This window comes from Carassius auratus, chromosome 41 (genome assembly GCF_003368295.1).
Source record: "Carassius auratus strain Wakin chromosome 41, ASM336829v1, whole genome shotgun sequence".
NCBI classification, from domain to species: Eukaryota; Metazoa; Chordata; class Actinopteri; order Cypriniformes; family Cyprinidae; genus Carassius; species Carassius auratus.
Window position 1 is genome coordinate 26,405,481 of NC_039283.1, and position 15,382 is coordinate 26,420,862.

The 15,382-nt window shown below is 35.2% G+C and overlaps 1 protein-coding gene across 2 annotated transcripts; it reads right to left on the minus strand.

Annotated features, from left to right (window-relative positions):
• Positions 1-11,469: 11,469 nt before the first annotated feature.
• LOC113059453 (uncharacterized) lies at positions 11,470-14,937 on the minus strand. 2 transcript variants are annotated; one of them, XM_026227981.1, is made up of 3 exons: positions 14,656-14,937; positions 14,226-14,291; positions 11,470-12,180 (listed from the first exon to the last, which is right to left on the minus strand). In XM_026227981.1, exons 2-3 carry the CDS (start codon positions 14,283-14,285, stop codon positions 11,539-11,541), a joined length of 702 nt encoding a protein of 233 aa, XP_026083766.1. In that variant the 5' UTR covers positions 14,286-14,291; positions 14,656-14,937; the 3' UTR covers positions 11,470-11,538. The 2 variants fall into 2 exon arrangements, with proteins under 2 accessions (XP_026083766.1, XP_026083767.1); XM_026227982.1 differs by having other exon boundaries at positions 11,470-12,288.
• Positions 14,938-15,382: the final 445 nt, after the last annotated feature.

Consider the following 15,382-nt stretch of genomic DNA (forward strand, 5'->3'; position numbering starts at 1 on the left):
CTTATTTATCATATTGGCATTGACTCTCTTTTATCTGTTGCGTGCTTTTGATTTCCAACAGTTCCTCTCCAGCTGTCTGAACATGACTTTATTGGCCATACTATTTAATTCAATCCACACAAATGAGCAGAACATTGGTCTTCATGAGGAAGTCTGATGATTGTATATAATTTCAAGAGGTTTGTCTTGTTAACCATCATCTTTTCTTGCAGAGGCAGGTAGCAGGTGAGGTTCAGGCCCCAACTCGCGACCGCTTGGTCAACCAGATCGCCATGATGCTGGCCATCATGGGCCTCAGCCTGTCCTACTACAGTGCCAAACAGATGATGGAGAAGGTTCACCACGAACCCGCCCCGTGAAGATGTGCTTGGATTGACATCATTCGGAGGAGACGAAGCCAAACTGAAGATGTTCAGACTCTGTCACAGTACCTTTCTCTAACCTCCAGGGACCACACACCGCAGGACATCTGCTTAGGGGTTGCTTTAGTCTAGCTCTCAATGGGATCTGGAAGGGTTGACTTGATGCATGCATCAGAGAGTCAGTCAATAGGTTGCTTTAGGCAGAAAACTCAAGCTCCACCAATGCATGAGCAAACCAGGAGCTCAACTCTGAGTCATAATGTGTTTTAAGGTGAAGGACCTCTGTATATGAGATGTACCAAGCAACTATTGAAAGCAGGTCCAATGCACAAATCCATTTTTCCCAAAAGAAGATGCTGTTGAAGAACATCCAAAGCCTTGAGGGACTTCTAGTGAAGGTGCTGCTATACACTATACACTTTAGGAAATTTACTACACAAACAAAACTTGATATTTTGATTCTAACTTAAGTAAATATCTTCTCGTTTGTCCTGATGAATTTCTCAACTCTTTTATATGTTAATGCCGACTTTGTGTGCAATTGCATGAGTTTGAAGCAGTTTTAGTGCAACCAATCCGTAATGTTGTTTCGAAGGCTTTTTTATAATAATGTGATTTGATGCTGTATGTGTACTGTATGTTATATTTTTAAGACACCAAGATCAAATAAAGCTGTGAATATTTTGAAACAAGATCATGTTTCAAGAAGATTTAGAAGAACCTTGTGAAGTTCGTCTGACTCATCGCTGTTGATGAATTGTAATTCCCGCTGAGTCAGGTTTTACACAAACCATATGACAGGTTTTAAGTGTGCTGTTGAACAGGAAGTGGGCACAGCCTCAGGCAACGGCTTCCTCTGATGCATGCAATATTTGTCTACCAGCCTTCTGCAGCTGGCTTTATATCTGACCCACCTACCACATTTAATAGACATCAGTTAAACATCTGAGGTGTGTCTGCTCTGTCACTCCTCTGAAATAAGCAGTTTAGGCCTGAAACATTCACATACAGGTATAAGAAGTCACCAAGCTTTATTTAATGTCATTGTGATTTAAACGGTGTTTGAGCACCATTTATATGACATTGCATTCTCAAAAAGAAATGTCTTTTATTTATTTTTAAGAGAACGTTGCTAAATAAGTTAAACTTACCCTTGTGTTGTGTTCTGGTCATTTTGACCTGGAGAGTGTCTTCTAGGAAAACACTAGGAAATGTTATTGCATTATACTAAAATGTACAGACTTCCTAAAATGTCCCAAAAAACAATGTCAAACTAAATTTCCTCCCACGTTTTTACACTTGTGGTATTCCCAGTCAGAAACTGCTTATACATATTTCCTTATGCCATATCATTACCAAATATTGGATTTAAATATTTGTATTGACTTATTTTCTTTCTATTAGCACAGGGCTTTATTTCTTTTTGTGACTGATTGATCAAAGGCCTCATTCATTTGAGCTCATGCACCTACATTTTTCCAAAATTATGCACAAAAATACTTTTTTTACTCCGAAACTGAGGTCATGCCTATGATCAATCTGTCCAAAAAAAAAAAAAAATACATAGAAAAGCCTGTGCCAATTGAAAGAAAACAAGTTGACAAAAAGATTAAATCCAAGATATTATGATAAAACTGTATGTCATAATGAGAGATTTACAAGCACTTTAGAAAAGCCCCATCATTTATGACCTAATTGTCAACACTGGGTTAATGTGGTGGTTTAATGACGCAGACATCTAAAAAAAATCACCTCATTGAGTGTTGAGGTTTTTAACTGCCACAGTAGAGCAAAAATAGGGTGGTGTGCTCATGTGTTTGCAAAGCATTTGTGTTTGTGTACCTGCACAGAGTATGTTTCAAATTATACTGCAAATTATACAGTAACTGTAACCTAACATGTTTATCAGACAGAATAAGCAACAATAAGACAAGTGAGATTACTTTCTGCAAATCAGAACCTTAGAAGTGTTTCAGAAGCACAAATGTTGAGTCTGTCAAGCATTGAAGGACATGAGGAAGCTGGGAAATGTTTTGCAATTTGCATGCATGCTGGTTATGCTATATACTGCGGATCTTTTTGGAAGTGAAAGAGTGAGCATTGGTTCCTTTATATAGATGAAGCATACTTTGTTGTTTCTTGGATAAATGTGACCCTGGAGCACAAAAGCAGTCTTAAGTCTCCGGGGTATATTTGTAGCAATAGCCAAAAATACATAGTATGATTAAAAATGATTGATTTTTTATTTATGCTAAAAATCATTAGGATATTAAGTAAAGATAATGTTCCAAATATTTTGTAAATTTCCAAAACTTACTGTTTGATTAGTAATATGCATTGCTAAGAATTCATTTGAACAATTTTAAAGATGATTTTCTCGATATTTCAATTTTTTTTTTGCATCTTCAGATTCCAGAATTTCAAATAGTTGTATCTCGATCAAATATTATCCTATCCTAACAAGCCATACACCAATGGAAAGCTTATTTATTCAGTCTTTAGATTATATATACATCTCAATTTAGAAAAATGTACCCTTATGACTGGTTTTGTGGTCCATGGTCCATTGCATTTCCTTTTGGTGGCGCAGAATTTATGTACTTCAACTTGCTTATTTGATTTTGGGTTAAAACTCAACTGTGAAGTGCATTTTAACTGCCACAAAAAGAGTGCATTGTCTTTGTTTGCTTCAACCACTGTGATTTCCCCATTCCCAGGCAGTTAGTGCAGAATGGCTGTCTGTATGTGCTCTCAAGTGTTCGCATGGATGCTCTGGGCAGATGTGATGTCCTGTGACAGGCCGAGACTGCATTGCATGACACGTGTTGTTCCAGATATCACCTTTAGCTCCTCCCTTCTCGCTCTGATCTCTGGGCAAATTTGCACGAAAACACTGCTGGGACAGTTTTGACATGCGATGAACCACAACACACTTGTCTCATTGGCTGTCCAGTGATGCCTCATGATGCCGTTGCAGTTGCAAGTTGCAAACTAGAGAAACAAACGGGACGGGATCACGTTGACGACAGATTATTGCACATGGCTGCTTTATAAAAATGATCAAAAATAGAGAAGGGATAAAGAAACTTATTATGAGGCCTTTTATGTTTGTTTCGATGATGGTTTATAGATATGAATGTGGAAAGAAAACTTTTGAATATTATAAGACAGATATTGCATATATGAGTGATTTGTATTAAAGAATGACACTTTAAAATATGAAGGACTGAATTGTCTGTTCAGTGACTACTTTTGTTGTTACATTCATTTCAATTATATGTCTAATTTCTATTGATGTTACATCACACATTTGTCCTAAATAATTGCTTCCTATCTGGGTCAGTGGGTTGCAGACCTGAGAGGAAAATATAATGCTGAATATAAGCAGTGCAATGCAACTAATTTAATTGTGCATATTTAGGATAGCATAATAAATTTTAAAGAAAACTTTCAATATACACTACTGTAAATTTTCTATTTTTTTTTATTCAGTAACTATGCATTAAATTGCTCAAAATTCATAGTCAAAAGTTTTTCAAATAAATGCTGTTCTTTTGAACTTTCTATTCATCAAAGAATCCCAAAAAAATAAAATGAGTCATGGTTACCAGAAAAATATGAAGCACTGATAATAATCAGAAATAATTATTGAGCAGCAAATCCGCATATGATTTCTGTAGATCATGTGACACTGAATATTGATGAAAATTCAGCTTTGATCACAGAAATAAATTACATTTTACAATATATTAAATAACATTAAGTTATTTAAACCTGTAATGATATTGCACTATTCTCATGCATGCAATCAGTATTTCTACAGCTCCAGACAGCATTGAATACAGGCTCAAGAGCAGTGGGATACATATAGTTGGTGCTGAATTGTGAATTTAAAATCTGGGTGTTGAAGCAACACTAGTTGAGAACCAGTGACCCCTTAAAACATGGAGATAAACCCACGTTTTGTAAGCACACATATTACAATACTGTATTAATTTACTGCCTATAAAACTTCACTTGTGCCACATTTCCCATGGCTTTGATTCGAAAAAAAAAAAAAAAGTAAAAGACTGAAAGCTTCATTCAGCAGATTCATATAAGCATTTGCATACAAGCATAAGACTATGGAAGGCATATAAAAAAATAATGCTTTGGGAAATCTGAATTATGAATTAAAAAGTCAGAATCATTTATAACTTTCACTATTGATGTTTTATCTTATAATTATGACTATGCATTTATTTAGACTTCTCATATTTTTGTTAGTTTCAGCTTTTATCTCATAATTATGACCTAGTATGTCATAATTTTCCAGTTTTATCTCATAATTATGCTTTTTATTCAAAATTGGTCAAAATTATGAAATACCAAATCACAATTGTAAGATTAAAAAAAAGTAAAAATCATGAAATACTACGATATAAAAAGATATTTTAAAGTGTTGAATTTTGTCTTAAATTCAACTTTTTATCTCATAATTATTACTTTTCATGTTAAATTGGACCATTTTAATTGTATCTTCAATTCCTTATTTGTTTTGTCATAATTCATAATTAAGAAATGGTGCATCATACTTTTGACTTTTTATTAACAACTTTTTTTCCTGGTTTGGCAATCATAGGCTTTCAATGTTGATGAGGAAAGTAAAAATAATAAAAATTGTAGTCTTGCTTCTCAGATGTTTTTAATGTGATCAGATTCGCCAATCTGGAATCAAAGTTAAACTTCTCAGTAAGAACCTAAACATTTCTCATGCATTTTATAATTATTTTGAATTCTGAATTCTGAGAAGTAAACAAGTTCATGCTCAGTTAAATCTGTGAATAAGGTGTGAATGAATCAGTGTTGACAGATTTGTCTTTATATCGTACTCTCTTTCTTCTCACATGATGAAGTAATCCTAGCTCCGGGGAAACAGTCGTGGTCAAGCGAGAGCTCGGCTTGTATGCAGCTGTTTTATACAGAGTGTTTTGCCCTGCGGACAGCCTCATAATTACTGCAGCAACCAAACTACTGCACTACTAAAGACATGTGAAGACAACACCCAGATCAACCCATCAAACACTGCCTGACAGGAACGCTGGATCATTTCAGGGAACAGGTGCTGGGAGACGTTTGAGTTGTTCTGGTGGAAATATTCCGGCCTGGCATGTGTTTGACACAAGGGGACGGCCAAATCTCACACAGATTTACAGCAGATGTGTCAGTCACAGACCCTGCTCTGAAGAGGATGGGACGAGGATTTCTGTGTGTGATTCATCATAGTGACAACAGCTGAATGTAGAAGGGCCTCGTGATTGGCTGAAACACGTCACATGACTTGAGTTACATGAATCTGTCCTACATTCTGATGTAAACAAACTTTTTTCTCATATGGATTTAAGCATTTAACAGATGATTTTCATCCAGAACTAATTACAGTGCATTTATAAAAAATTTATGAAAATTCAAATTCACCACAACTAAAAATAATAATAGAACTAAAATCATAAATGTTAATAAGTATCAATATCAGTACTACTGATTGTACTAATTTTAATAAAATATTTAATGTTTATTTTGAGAAGTTGCTAAATCCATGACACCATAAATAAAAAAAATGATTATACATAAATATCAATATTAATACTAATATCAACATCAATATAATTCAAAAATTAAAAGTAATGTTTAATTTGCTAAATTCATCCCTGCGGCTGCAAAAAATAATAACATAATGAAAATGAATATCAATATCAACATTAATATCAATAAAATGTAAAAAAAAAAATTTAAATGTTTAAGTGTACTGACTTTGAGAAGATTCTAAATTCATCCCTGATGCCACAAAAATCTAAAATAAATAAATAAAAACATTAATAATAATATCAATATCAACATGAACATTATTTTTTATTTAAAATTAAATGTTTATTTTGCTAAACTCATTCCTGCCACCACACACACACACACACACACACACACACACACACACACACACACACACACACACACACACACACGCACACAAACAAATTATTAAATTCATACAAATAATATTGAATTAATATGCATATCAGTATTAACATTAATATAAATTTTTTAACAAAGGTAAAAGTTTACAAACTTTACAAAATTAAATAGAAAAATAAAAAATAAAAGATTTTAGGGTGTTGAAAAAGTTGTAATCTTTATAGAGCAGCACTTAAAAGAGGATCTTGATTCAAGCACCAACCTCAGTAAACACTTTCTTTTGTATTTTCTTCCAGACATTGTTTCTGTGTAGGAAAGGAACTTTTTTTGCATGTTATGTATGTTATGTAATGTGTGTGGTGTCACATTCTTCCTACACAACCCAGTGAAACTCTGTCGCTGTTGCACTTTAGTGCCACATGATATTTCAGTAACTTATTCTGCACACATTTGTCCCAGGGTCCCATTTCAACAGGATGCAGCTAAAGTTGTGCCAGATATGTAAGAATGAATATGTGTTTGTGTTCCACTGGACACACAGAGCTGCCAGCTCATCTCACGGGAGGCCTTCGAGTAAGAAGTGAGCTCAAACCTGCAGCGAAACCTGCGCCGCAACCAGTTTAAACCAGTTACCAGCAGATACGGGTGGAGGGAATGCAAACAGAAACACATCTCAAACAGAGAGACACAACACTGGAAGTTCAGAGATGTGTCTTTGGGAAGTTTTAACAGTAATACTGAGTGACCAAATGAGCCGAGCTCATAACTGGTGCTAACAACTGCAAGGTCCTAAAATATTCACATCAAACACATACCTTGAATGTATTGAGGATAAACACATACGACAATTACCATTCAGCAAGGATGCATTAAACTGATCAAAAGTGACATTCAAATTTCAAACAAATGCTGTTCTTTTGAACATTCTATTTATCAGAGAATCCAAAAAAAAAACTGTTTCTACAAACATATAAAGCAGTTTTCAACATTGATCATAATCAGAAATGCTTCTTGAGCAGTAAATCATCATATTAGAATGATTTTCTGAAGATCATGTGACACTGAAGACTGGAGGAATGATGCTGAAAATTCAGCTGCGCATCACAGAAATAAATTGCAGTTTGCAAAATATTCAAACAGAAAGGAGTTATTTCACATGGTAATAATATTTCAAAATGTGACTGTTTTTATTGTATTTTAAATCAAATAAATGCAGACCTGGTGAGCAGAACAGCCCAAATAAAGCATGCGAGGCAAAATAAAATATGCCAGTGCATTCAGGATTCATAAATAAGTAAATAAAACACTCTGTCCTGTACTATATCATTATATGCTCTTTTTTGAGAGCCATGGAAGCTGTATTTTTTACGTTTAAAATATGCATTCTGTTATTTTTTTAATGCATGCATAACTCTCATATAAACACTCCCTGATTTACACTGCCCTGATTGAGGTAATTTGAACCCCAAACCACGTCCCTAATGATCTGGTTCAGTTTTTGGCTGGTCAGCATAGACAGTTTGCCACTGCTGGTCTATGATGAAACTAAAACCATTAATAATGATGGAGCTATTCAGAAGATATGGACGCCTGTTTCTGACACCGAATAGACACACCTCATTTTACTATCCAAACTATGCATAATAATATGCTTTGTTGCATTTAATAATTTGCATTTATTTAGCATAGATTTGTACACACAGAAATGTTTGCCAGTTGACATCTCTATAATTTACTGTGAAAAAAAAAAAAAAAACATAAATAGCTTTGTTTTTCACCTATTAGTATTACCTCAGTTTGTGTAAAAGCTACTTTTATTTATCATATTTCTTTCTCTTAATCTCCCGTGTTTTTAAGGTGTGAATGAAATATACAGTTTTACTGTAAAGGTCAGTCTGTAAAACTTTAAATGTTGTTACTCTATTTTTCATGTTAAAGTTCTGGCAACTACAGCATTACAGAGCTGCTGTCAGCTGGAAACTTTTGGTGGGAGGTGAGAAAGCCTGAGGTTAAAGGTCACAGTGCATGTATGCTGGTGTGTGTTATGATCATGTCTACATATACACACATGGTTGTGACTTACACAACGCACAGTACAGATCTGCATGCATCATCTGTGTTTGACAACAAACTGCAGAAATCTTTTTTTTTTTCAGCTGCTGATAACAATATGAATGGACAGACATCCTGATGTGAATTCACTCCAGCCCGACGGTACAGTGATGTCATGATGGGTGGGAAATAAATTTGTGTTCTTCATATAATCATAATTGAGAAAACATCAAATTTCAAAGGCTTTCAACACACCTTGGTTAAAACAACCTTATATTTTCCCATAATAAACAGGCATGCAAACATTTTCAGCTCAGCTGTATGCAAATGTGATGGGCTGGAAATAAAACTAAATGGCAAGAAAGTTGCTGTTCTGGTTTAATGTATAATTGTAATTATACATGATGCCTTAAAGGAATCGTTTACCCCAAAATTTACATTTTAAGAAAATGTACACACCCTAAATAAATTGTAGATACAGATAAGTTTGTTTCTTTATCAGATTTGGACAAATGTAGCATTGCATCAGTGTCTCATCAATGGATGCTCTGCAGTGAATGGGTGCCGTCAGAATGAGAGTCCAAACAGCTGATTAAAACATCACAATAATCCACAGCACTCCAGTCCTTGTTACATCTGGAAAAGACAAAAGCTGCAGGTTTGTAAGAAACAAATCCATCATTAAGGCATTTTAACTTTAAAGTGATGCTTTTATCAGCTGTTTGGACTCTCATTCTGACGGCACCCATTCACTGCAGAGCATCCATTGATGAGACACTGATGCAATGCTACATTTCTCCAAATCTGATGAAGAAACAAACAAGCAAATGTCTTGTGGGTCTTTCTAAAAAATGCCTTTAATGTATCGATACATTTGATATATCTTTTAATTTTTTAAATATGAATGTCACTACTCTAGTTGTCACCCATATTGTCAATTGTGTTTGTACAACATAAAATACCAAAGGGACTTTAATGACAGTTCTTCTCTCCTCTCTCAGGTTAAAGGTTATGCATAGAGAGAGTCACCACAGACCTAACAGTGAGTTTATTTACTTTCAAGCGACTTCTGATCAGACTATATTTGCTGGGAAGTGAACCCATGTGTGTGTGTCTTGTATTATTATTATTATTTCTTTTGCATGCATTATTGCATTACCATAGGGTTTGTTGTGTTCAATGTTTTACTGCATGCTTTAGTGTTTGAATTTGAGTTCAGCTACAGTGTGTCTATTAACTGCTTTTTTAAAAATATCAGAATTACCGAAAGCATCTTTTAATTACGATGAACTGTTTGTCTTAGGGTCATATTGTTTTTTCAAAGTGCTATTTTGAACGGGAACATGCTGTACCGCTGACACACTAATGCACATGTGTGCGTATATATATTTATATATATACATTACACCAGCTCAGTGCTGGGCGCTCAGCCTTACCACAGCGGGACGTATGGGGTGTCATGGATAGAGAGGACGAGCCTGAGAAATAGGTCAGGAGAGCCATGATATATGACATATCACTCAACACATACAGTATAAGCCACGAGAAATGATATTGATGAGCATGTGTAACCTTGAAAAATGTGCTCTTGTTCTTTGCAGCATTTCACAAAAAAGTAAGATTGCTTTTGGAAATGGATCTATGCTAATACATCACAGATGCATAGACTACCATTAAGTTGTTTTAGTATATTTTTGATTTGCATGGAAAGAAAGAGAGGTTTGAAATGTTTATTTCTGTTGTGAACATTTCAAAGTCAGCAAGTGTAGGCCTATGCATGATTGGGTGCGACTGGGGCAAGTTGTCACGTATAAAAAGCGTGTTACGTTTCAGTTTTGTATGCTGGTCAATAATGGCCTATTATTTAGAATGATCAAAATAATCAATAAACGGGCGCCAGATTACAATTACAATTTATGTTAGTCAAAATAATGGTTTGAACTATAAAGATACATAAAAATACATTAAAAATAAATGTTTTAGTTATTTAAAGAATGCAAAACAATTATTTATTTAAAGAAAATCAATGCATTGATTGGAAAACAAATATAAAATATCTTTCTTGCAAATAAAAAAGAAGTTTTTTTTTTATTTTTTTTAAAGTAAATCTATTAAAAATGTATTGTGAAGAGTAATGGAAACACTTTATGCATCTCTGAGTCTAGTGTTTACACATTACACAAGACAAGAGTTCATGTTGTACGATGCATTTAGGGTGTGTAGCCTGTACATTAACACGAGAATATTAACCGTGATTTAATAATCAATAACCCTTCATCAATGATCTCTTGACCTGCAGTCACCCATCATCACTGCTGGATGTTAAAGCCCAGATGCAGACTCAGAAGAACAGTTTCTCAACACTAAGAGACACGTTCATGAAGACAAAGACTCATTATGTTGCACGTGCGGTCCTCCACAAGAGAACACAGGAGCTGCGTCCGAAATCGAATACTGCGTACTGGGTACTACATTTGAATTTGAACGTACTACTCGACCGTTAGAAAAGTACGTTCTATATAGTATGAATGTGGGTAGTATGAATGGAATTCGGACGTACTACATCCGCCATGTTGACATTGTCACGTGACATACGTCGTCACAACAGCGCGTAAATTTAAAGAGCCCAATCTACTGAGCGAACATCGGTGATGTTTTTCGTTTTTCTTACCGCTTTCGTCTGCGTTTTTATGTTGTTTGAATTAACAATTCAAAGCAGGCGTCGGTCAGCTGTTCGCAGATCATGCCTTCGTTGACAGCTTGTAAATCCTTTACTAAAATAAATTTAGCTTTTAATTTTCTACCTCAGAATAACAGCAGCTACAGCTGTGAACAGAATGACAGACTGATTTTATGTAAGGATATAAAGTAATTTATTGTAATAAATAAATACAAATAAAATTACACAAAACGAACATAAATTAATAAACTTGAATGAATGCTTAGACAAATACACACACACACACACATATATACACATAAATACACACATCACAATATATACATAAATACATACATAATATATACATTATAGACAATATACAAACATATATAAATATATATAGTTAGATATAGATATATCAGCAAAAAAATGTGTAACCTATTGAAATTGTATTCTAAAAAACAAAATATTTACTAACAAATATATACTGCTGTCACTGGCCTTTGACATTCAAGAGCTGCATAACATTGTGCACAGAATGAACAGGTCAAGTCTGTCATGGGGATTTTGAGGAGGCTGATTGCCTTCTCCACCACAGATGACCTGGAGGCAGTGGAAGCAGCTTTTCTTCTGGTAGCTGGAACAATAGATGGCTGTCACATACAAATTGAACCACCAGCAAAAGAAGCCCAATGTTATTCCAACAGGAAGTGGTTTCATTCTGTTCAGCTGCAGGTCACCACCATGGTAAGTACCTTCTTGATATCTTTGTTGAATATCCCGGGTCTGTGTATGATGCCAGGGTGCTGAAGAACACTGGAGGCCTATCCACCTGCAGGAAAACACATCCTGGGAGATGGTGTGTGTGTCCTTGTGTGAGTGTTCATCTGCCTCATCACAGCAGACAGAGAGCCTGAACACAATCCTGCACAGCTTTGATTCAACACCAATGATGCTCGTGCACAGAACATTGTTGAGAGAGCCTTCAGATGATGAAGACCAGCTGTGCTCCATCTTCTTCTTCAAGGCCCTGGAAGTGAGTTCTGCCTTTGTGCAGATGTTGTTGCAGGCTGTGCAGTGCTCTACAACCTCCGTCTTCTGAATGAGGACATTGCTGATCCAGAAGTTGTGGAGGATCATGACGATGATACACTGGAACCCCAAAACACAGAAGTCAGCACAGAACAGCATGTGCGGGACAATCTGAGCACAGCTGTGTCACAGCAGACGACCGTGTGCAGCTCTTCAAGAGTAGATTACCTGTAGGACAGTCGAACAGGTTAAGACTCAGCAAATCAGTTCATGTTCTCATAGTGCTATTGTTTAAGCTTGTGTAAGTTGTGAAGGTCATTTTAAGACTGTCAAATCAAGATATACATATATTAGTTATTTAAGAAATATAAATACTATAAAATCACATAAATATGTATAAATACACATGTAAGTATTTAAATTTAAACGTGTTACAAAGTAACGCGTTAGAGTACTCTAATTACTTTTTTCCTGAAATGTGTAACTTAACGCGTTAGTTTCGTGCGGAAGTAATCAGTAACTTCGTTATTTTTTTAAAAAAAGTAATCCGTTATTTTAAGGAAAGGAAAATCCCGACTGCAGCCTGCTTTTTGTCAGACAGTAGTCCTAGGTCTACTGTGCCACCTGCGGATGTATCAGCGGAGCCGAAGCTCTGTGATCTTAAAGTTAATGGCTGTGATACGTCTGTGCCCTGCGCCTGACCCTGTGTGGTTTTTTTTTTTTTTTTTTTTGAACTCTCGGCAAGATGGCAGAGAGGACAGCGTTTGGTTTATGGAAGTACGCACATTATTTTCAATTCGTCAACGAAAAAGAAAAGAACATAACGGTAAAATGCACACTCTGTGAGTGACACTTTAATAATAATTAGTTCGACTATTAAGCGCTTTGTCATTTGCCTGTGTGGCAGTGAAGGATTTAATTCGGTCGGTTTGTTATCATTTTTGTTTGACAGGCAGCTGTTAATTTCTGTTAGATCGTTGGCTGGCTGGTTGTTCATCATTTCTAAATGGATTTAAATCTGCAAGCCTGTTTAAGGTTGTGTTTACCAGTAAGCATACTTGTACTTTGATAACTGCATTATTTAAAGTTAAAGAAAAATCAGGAGTTATCTTGTGGTGCTCATAATATACAGTAGCCTAGGCTACCCGGGCTGGGTAGGTGCGAATTTTGATTAATAATATGTTCTGTGATAATAAATAAATAAAACGCCATGTGGAATAGCCTATTGCTGACTGTCTTTCCTGTTATTGTTATCCTGCAGTGTTAATTTAGTCGGATGACTGACGTTATTCATTGTCGGGAGTCACGACTTCTAGGTGCATTTAAAGGGGCCGGGGCTGTGTCTGTCGTGTGTGAGCCGCTGCGAACTGCTTTTAATTTTTGGTAACGCATGAGTACTCTAACGCGTTACTTTTATGAATAGGTAACGCTGTATCATAACTGATTACTTTTAATTGATGGTAACGTTGTAACCTAACTAACTACTTTCCAAAGTAACTATACCCAACACTGTTCATATTACAGTTGAAAATGAAAATTGTACAATTTGAAAATCTAGAAACATACCACATAACATATCATACCAACATATTTACAAGTTTAATTTTAAAATATGTATTACTTTATCCCTGGGTTATATTTTTGAATTCCACTTTTTTTCACTCATTTTTGATTCCCAAATTTAAAGTCCTCATCTACAGTTACTGAAATGAAGCTGCTGAAGTTTATTTTCCTGACATTATTATAGAAACGTCTTAAGAAATTCCCTTTTGCTGTTGCTTTAAGCTCTATTATACTACTTTATGAAAATGTTAATGTGGTTTTGTCTGAAGCTTTGTGCTCTTATCCATGTACAAATGAAAAATAAATAAATAAATACATAAAGAGAATAATTTGTATGGGTATTTCTCTAAAGTGTGGCACCCATTCTCAAGACAACATTCCTCAGATGTAAAAAAACAACTGGAAACTGCTACAAAATCAGTGCACACAACTGCTTCAAAAGTTATTTGCTATTAAGTACATTGCAACTGACAAAATAGCAACTGGAAATACCTGGAAATTCATATTATAATATAAAAAACAGCATAAATCATTGATGATCCTAACATAAATACATGTAAAGAGTGTGTGTAGTTAAGATTAATTTTAATTTATATACTTACTGAATTATGCTTTCCAGTGAATAGGGTTTCATCAGTGGATGAGAACAAGATTGTGTTCATCAGTCTCTGTAACATCAGAACAGGATTTACACATTACTGATGATTTATGCCTTGTAAGTTATCCAACATTTTTTTTTTAATCAAAATATCAACACTAGTAAAATGTAAATTAACTCGTTTCAATTACTTAAAATTTTGTAACTTTATATCATTAAATTACTTAACGAGCCGTCTGTAGAAACAGCCTTAACAAGCTGAGGCACAGCCTCTGAGCGATAATGATTATTAAACATATTTTTAAACTCAATTTACAAAATAGTCTCATCAGTTTACAATGTGTAAAGCTTTAACAAATCAGTCGTTTACTTGGATTATGTTAAACAAGTACGCTTTAACCACAATGAACAGCGTTTATCCATAAGGTACTTACACTTCAAAACAGCGGCGTCACGATCCTCCGATTTTCCGTTATTTTCGAATATGAGAATGACGAGCCCTCTCCCGGTGCCTCATGGGATAGAGAAGTGTCCATCCTATGCATACTACGGAATTCGGCCGGAAGTAGTAGGCCATCCGGGTACATCTCGCCTACTGTTTTTCGAATACTGAGAATTCGGACATACTACTTGCTTCGCATACTGTTTTTCGCCTACTATATAGTATGGAAGTATGCGATTTCGGACGCGGCTTATGTTCTGTACAAGTTCATGCGAGAAGCGCGGACCACGACGGACGGACGTGCGCGTTCACGAAGCGTTCTGACGCCATCTGGCGGTGAAGACGCGTCATTGAACGTGACGCGACACGGGCGTCACAAACAACATGGACACTGGACTTCAAGCCGCACTTAATGTTTAAACGCAACAACAAAATTTAAACACAAATTATTTTCAAAGAACGAAAATTAGGCATTTATATAATTAATTCATTAAATTATCAAAATATAGACTAAATGAATTTAAACCACTTAGCTGATGTCAGATTTTGTTATCTAATGTTCAGACATTTTAAGTGGCTTAAGTGTTCAAATACTTTTAATCATCATACTTTTTACTTCAGTGAATATTTTTTTTTATATAAAATGAATATATATAGCCTATATATATATATTTACAGACACAAACTCTAAAGTCTCTGCAGGTGTTGTTATTGTTAAC

Bases quoted from the DNA above. Each gene is read 5' to 3' on its own strand.
- LOC113059453 (XM_026227981.1), bottom strand. From the start codon at position 14,285: ATGAACACAATCTTGTTCTCATCCACTGATGAAACCCTATTCACTGGA. The intron at 12,181-14,225 runs GTAAGTATATAA...TTGGGGTTCCAG, and splicing joins TCACTGGAAAGCATAATTCA to TGTATCATCGTCATGATCCT.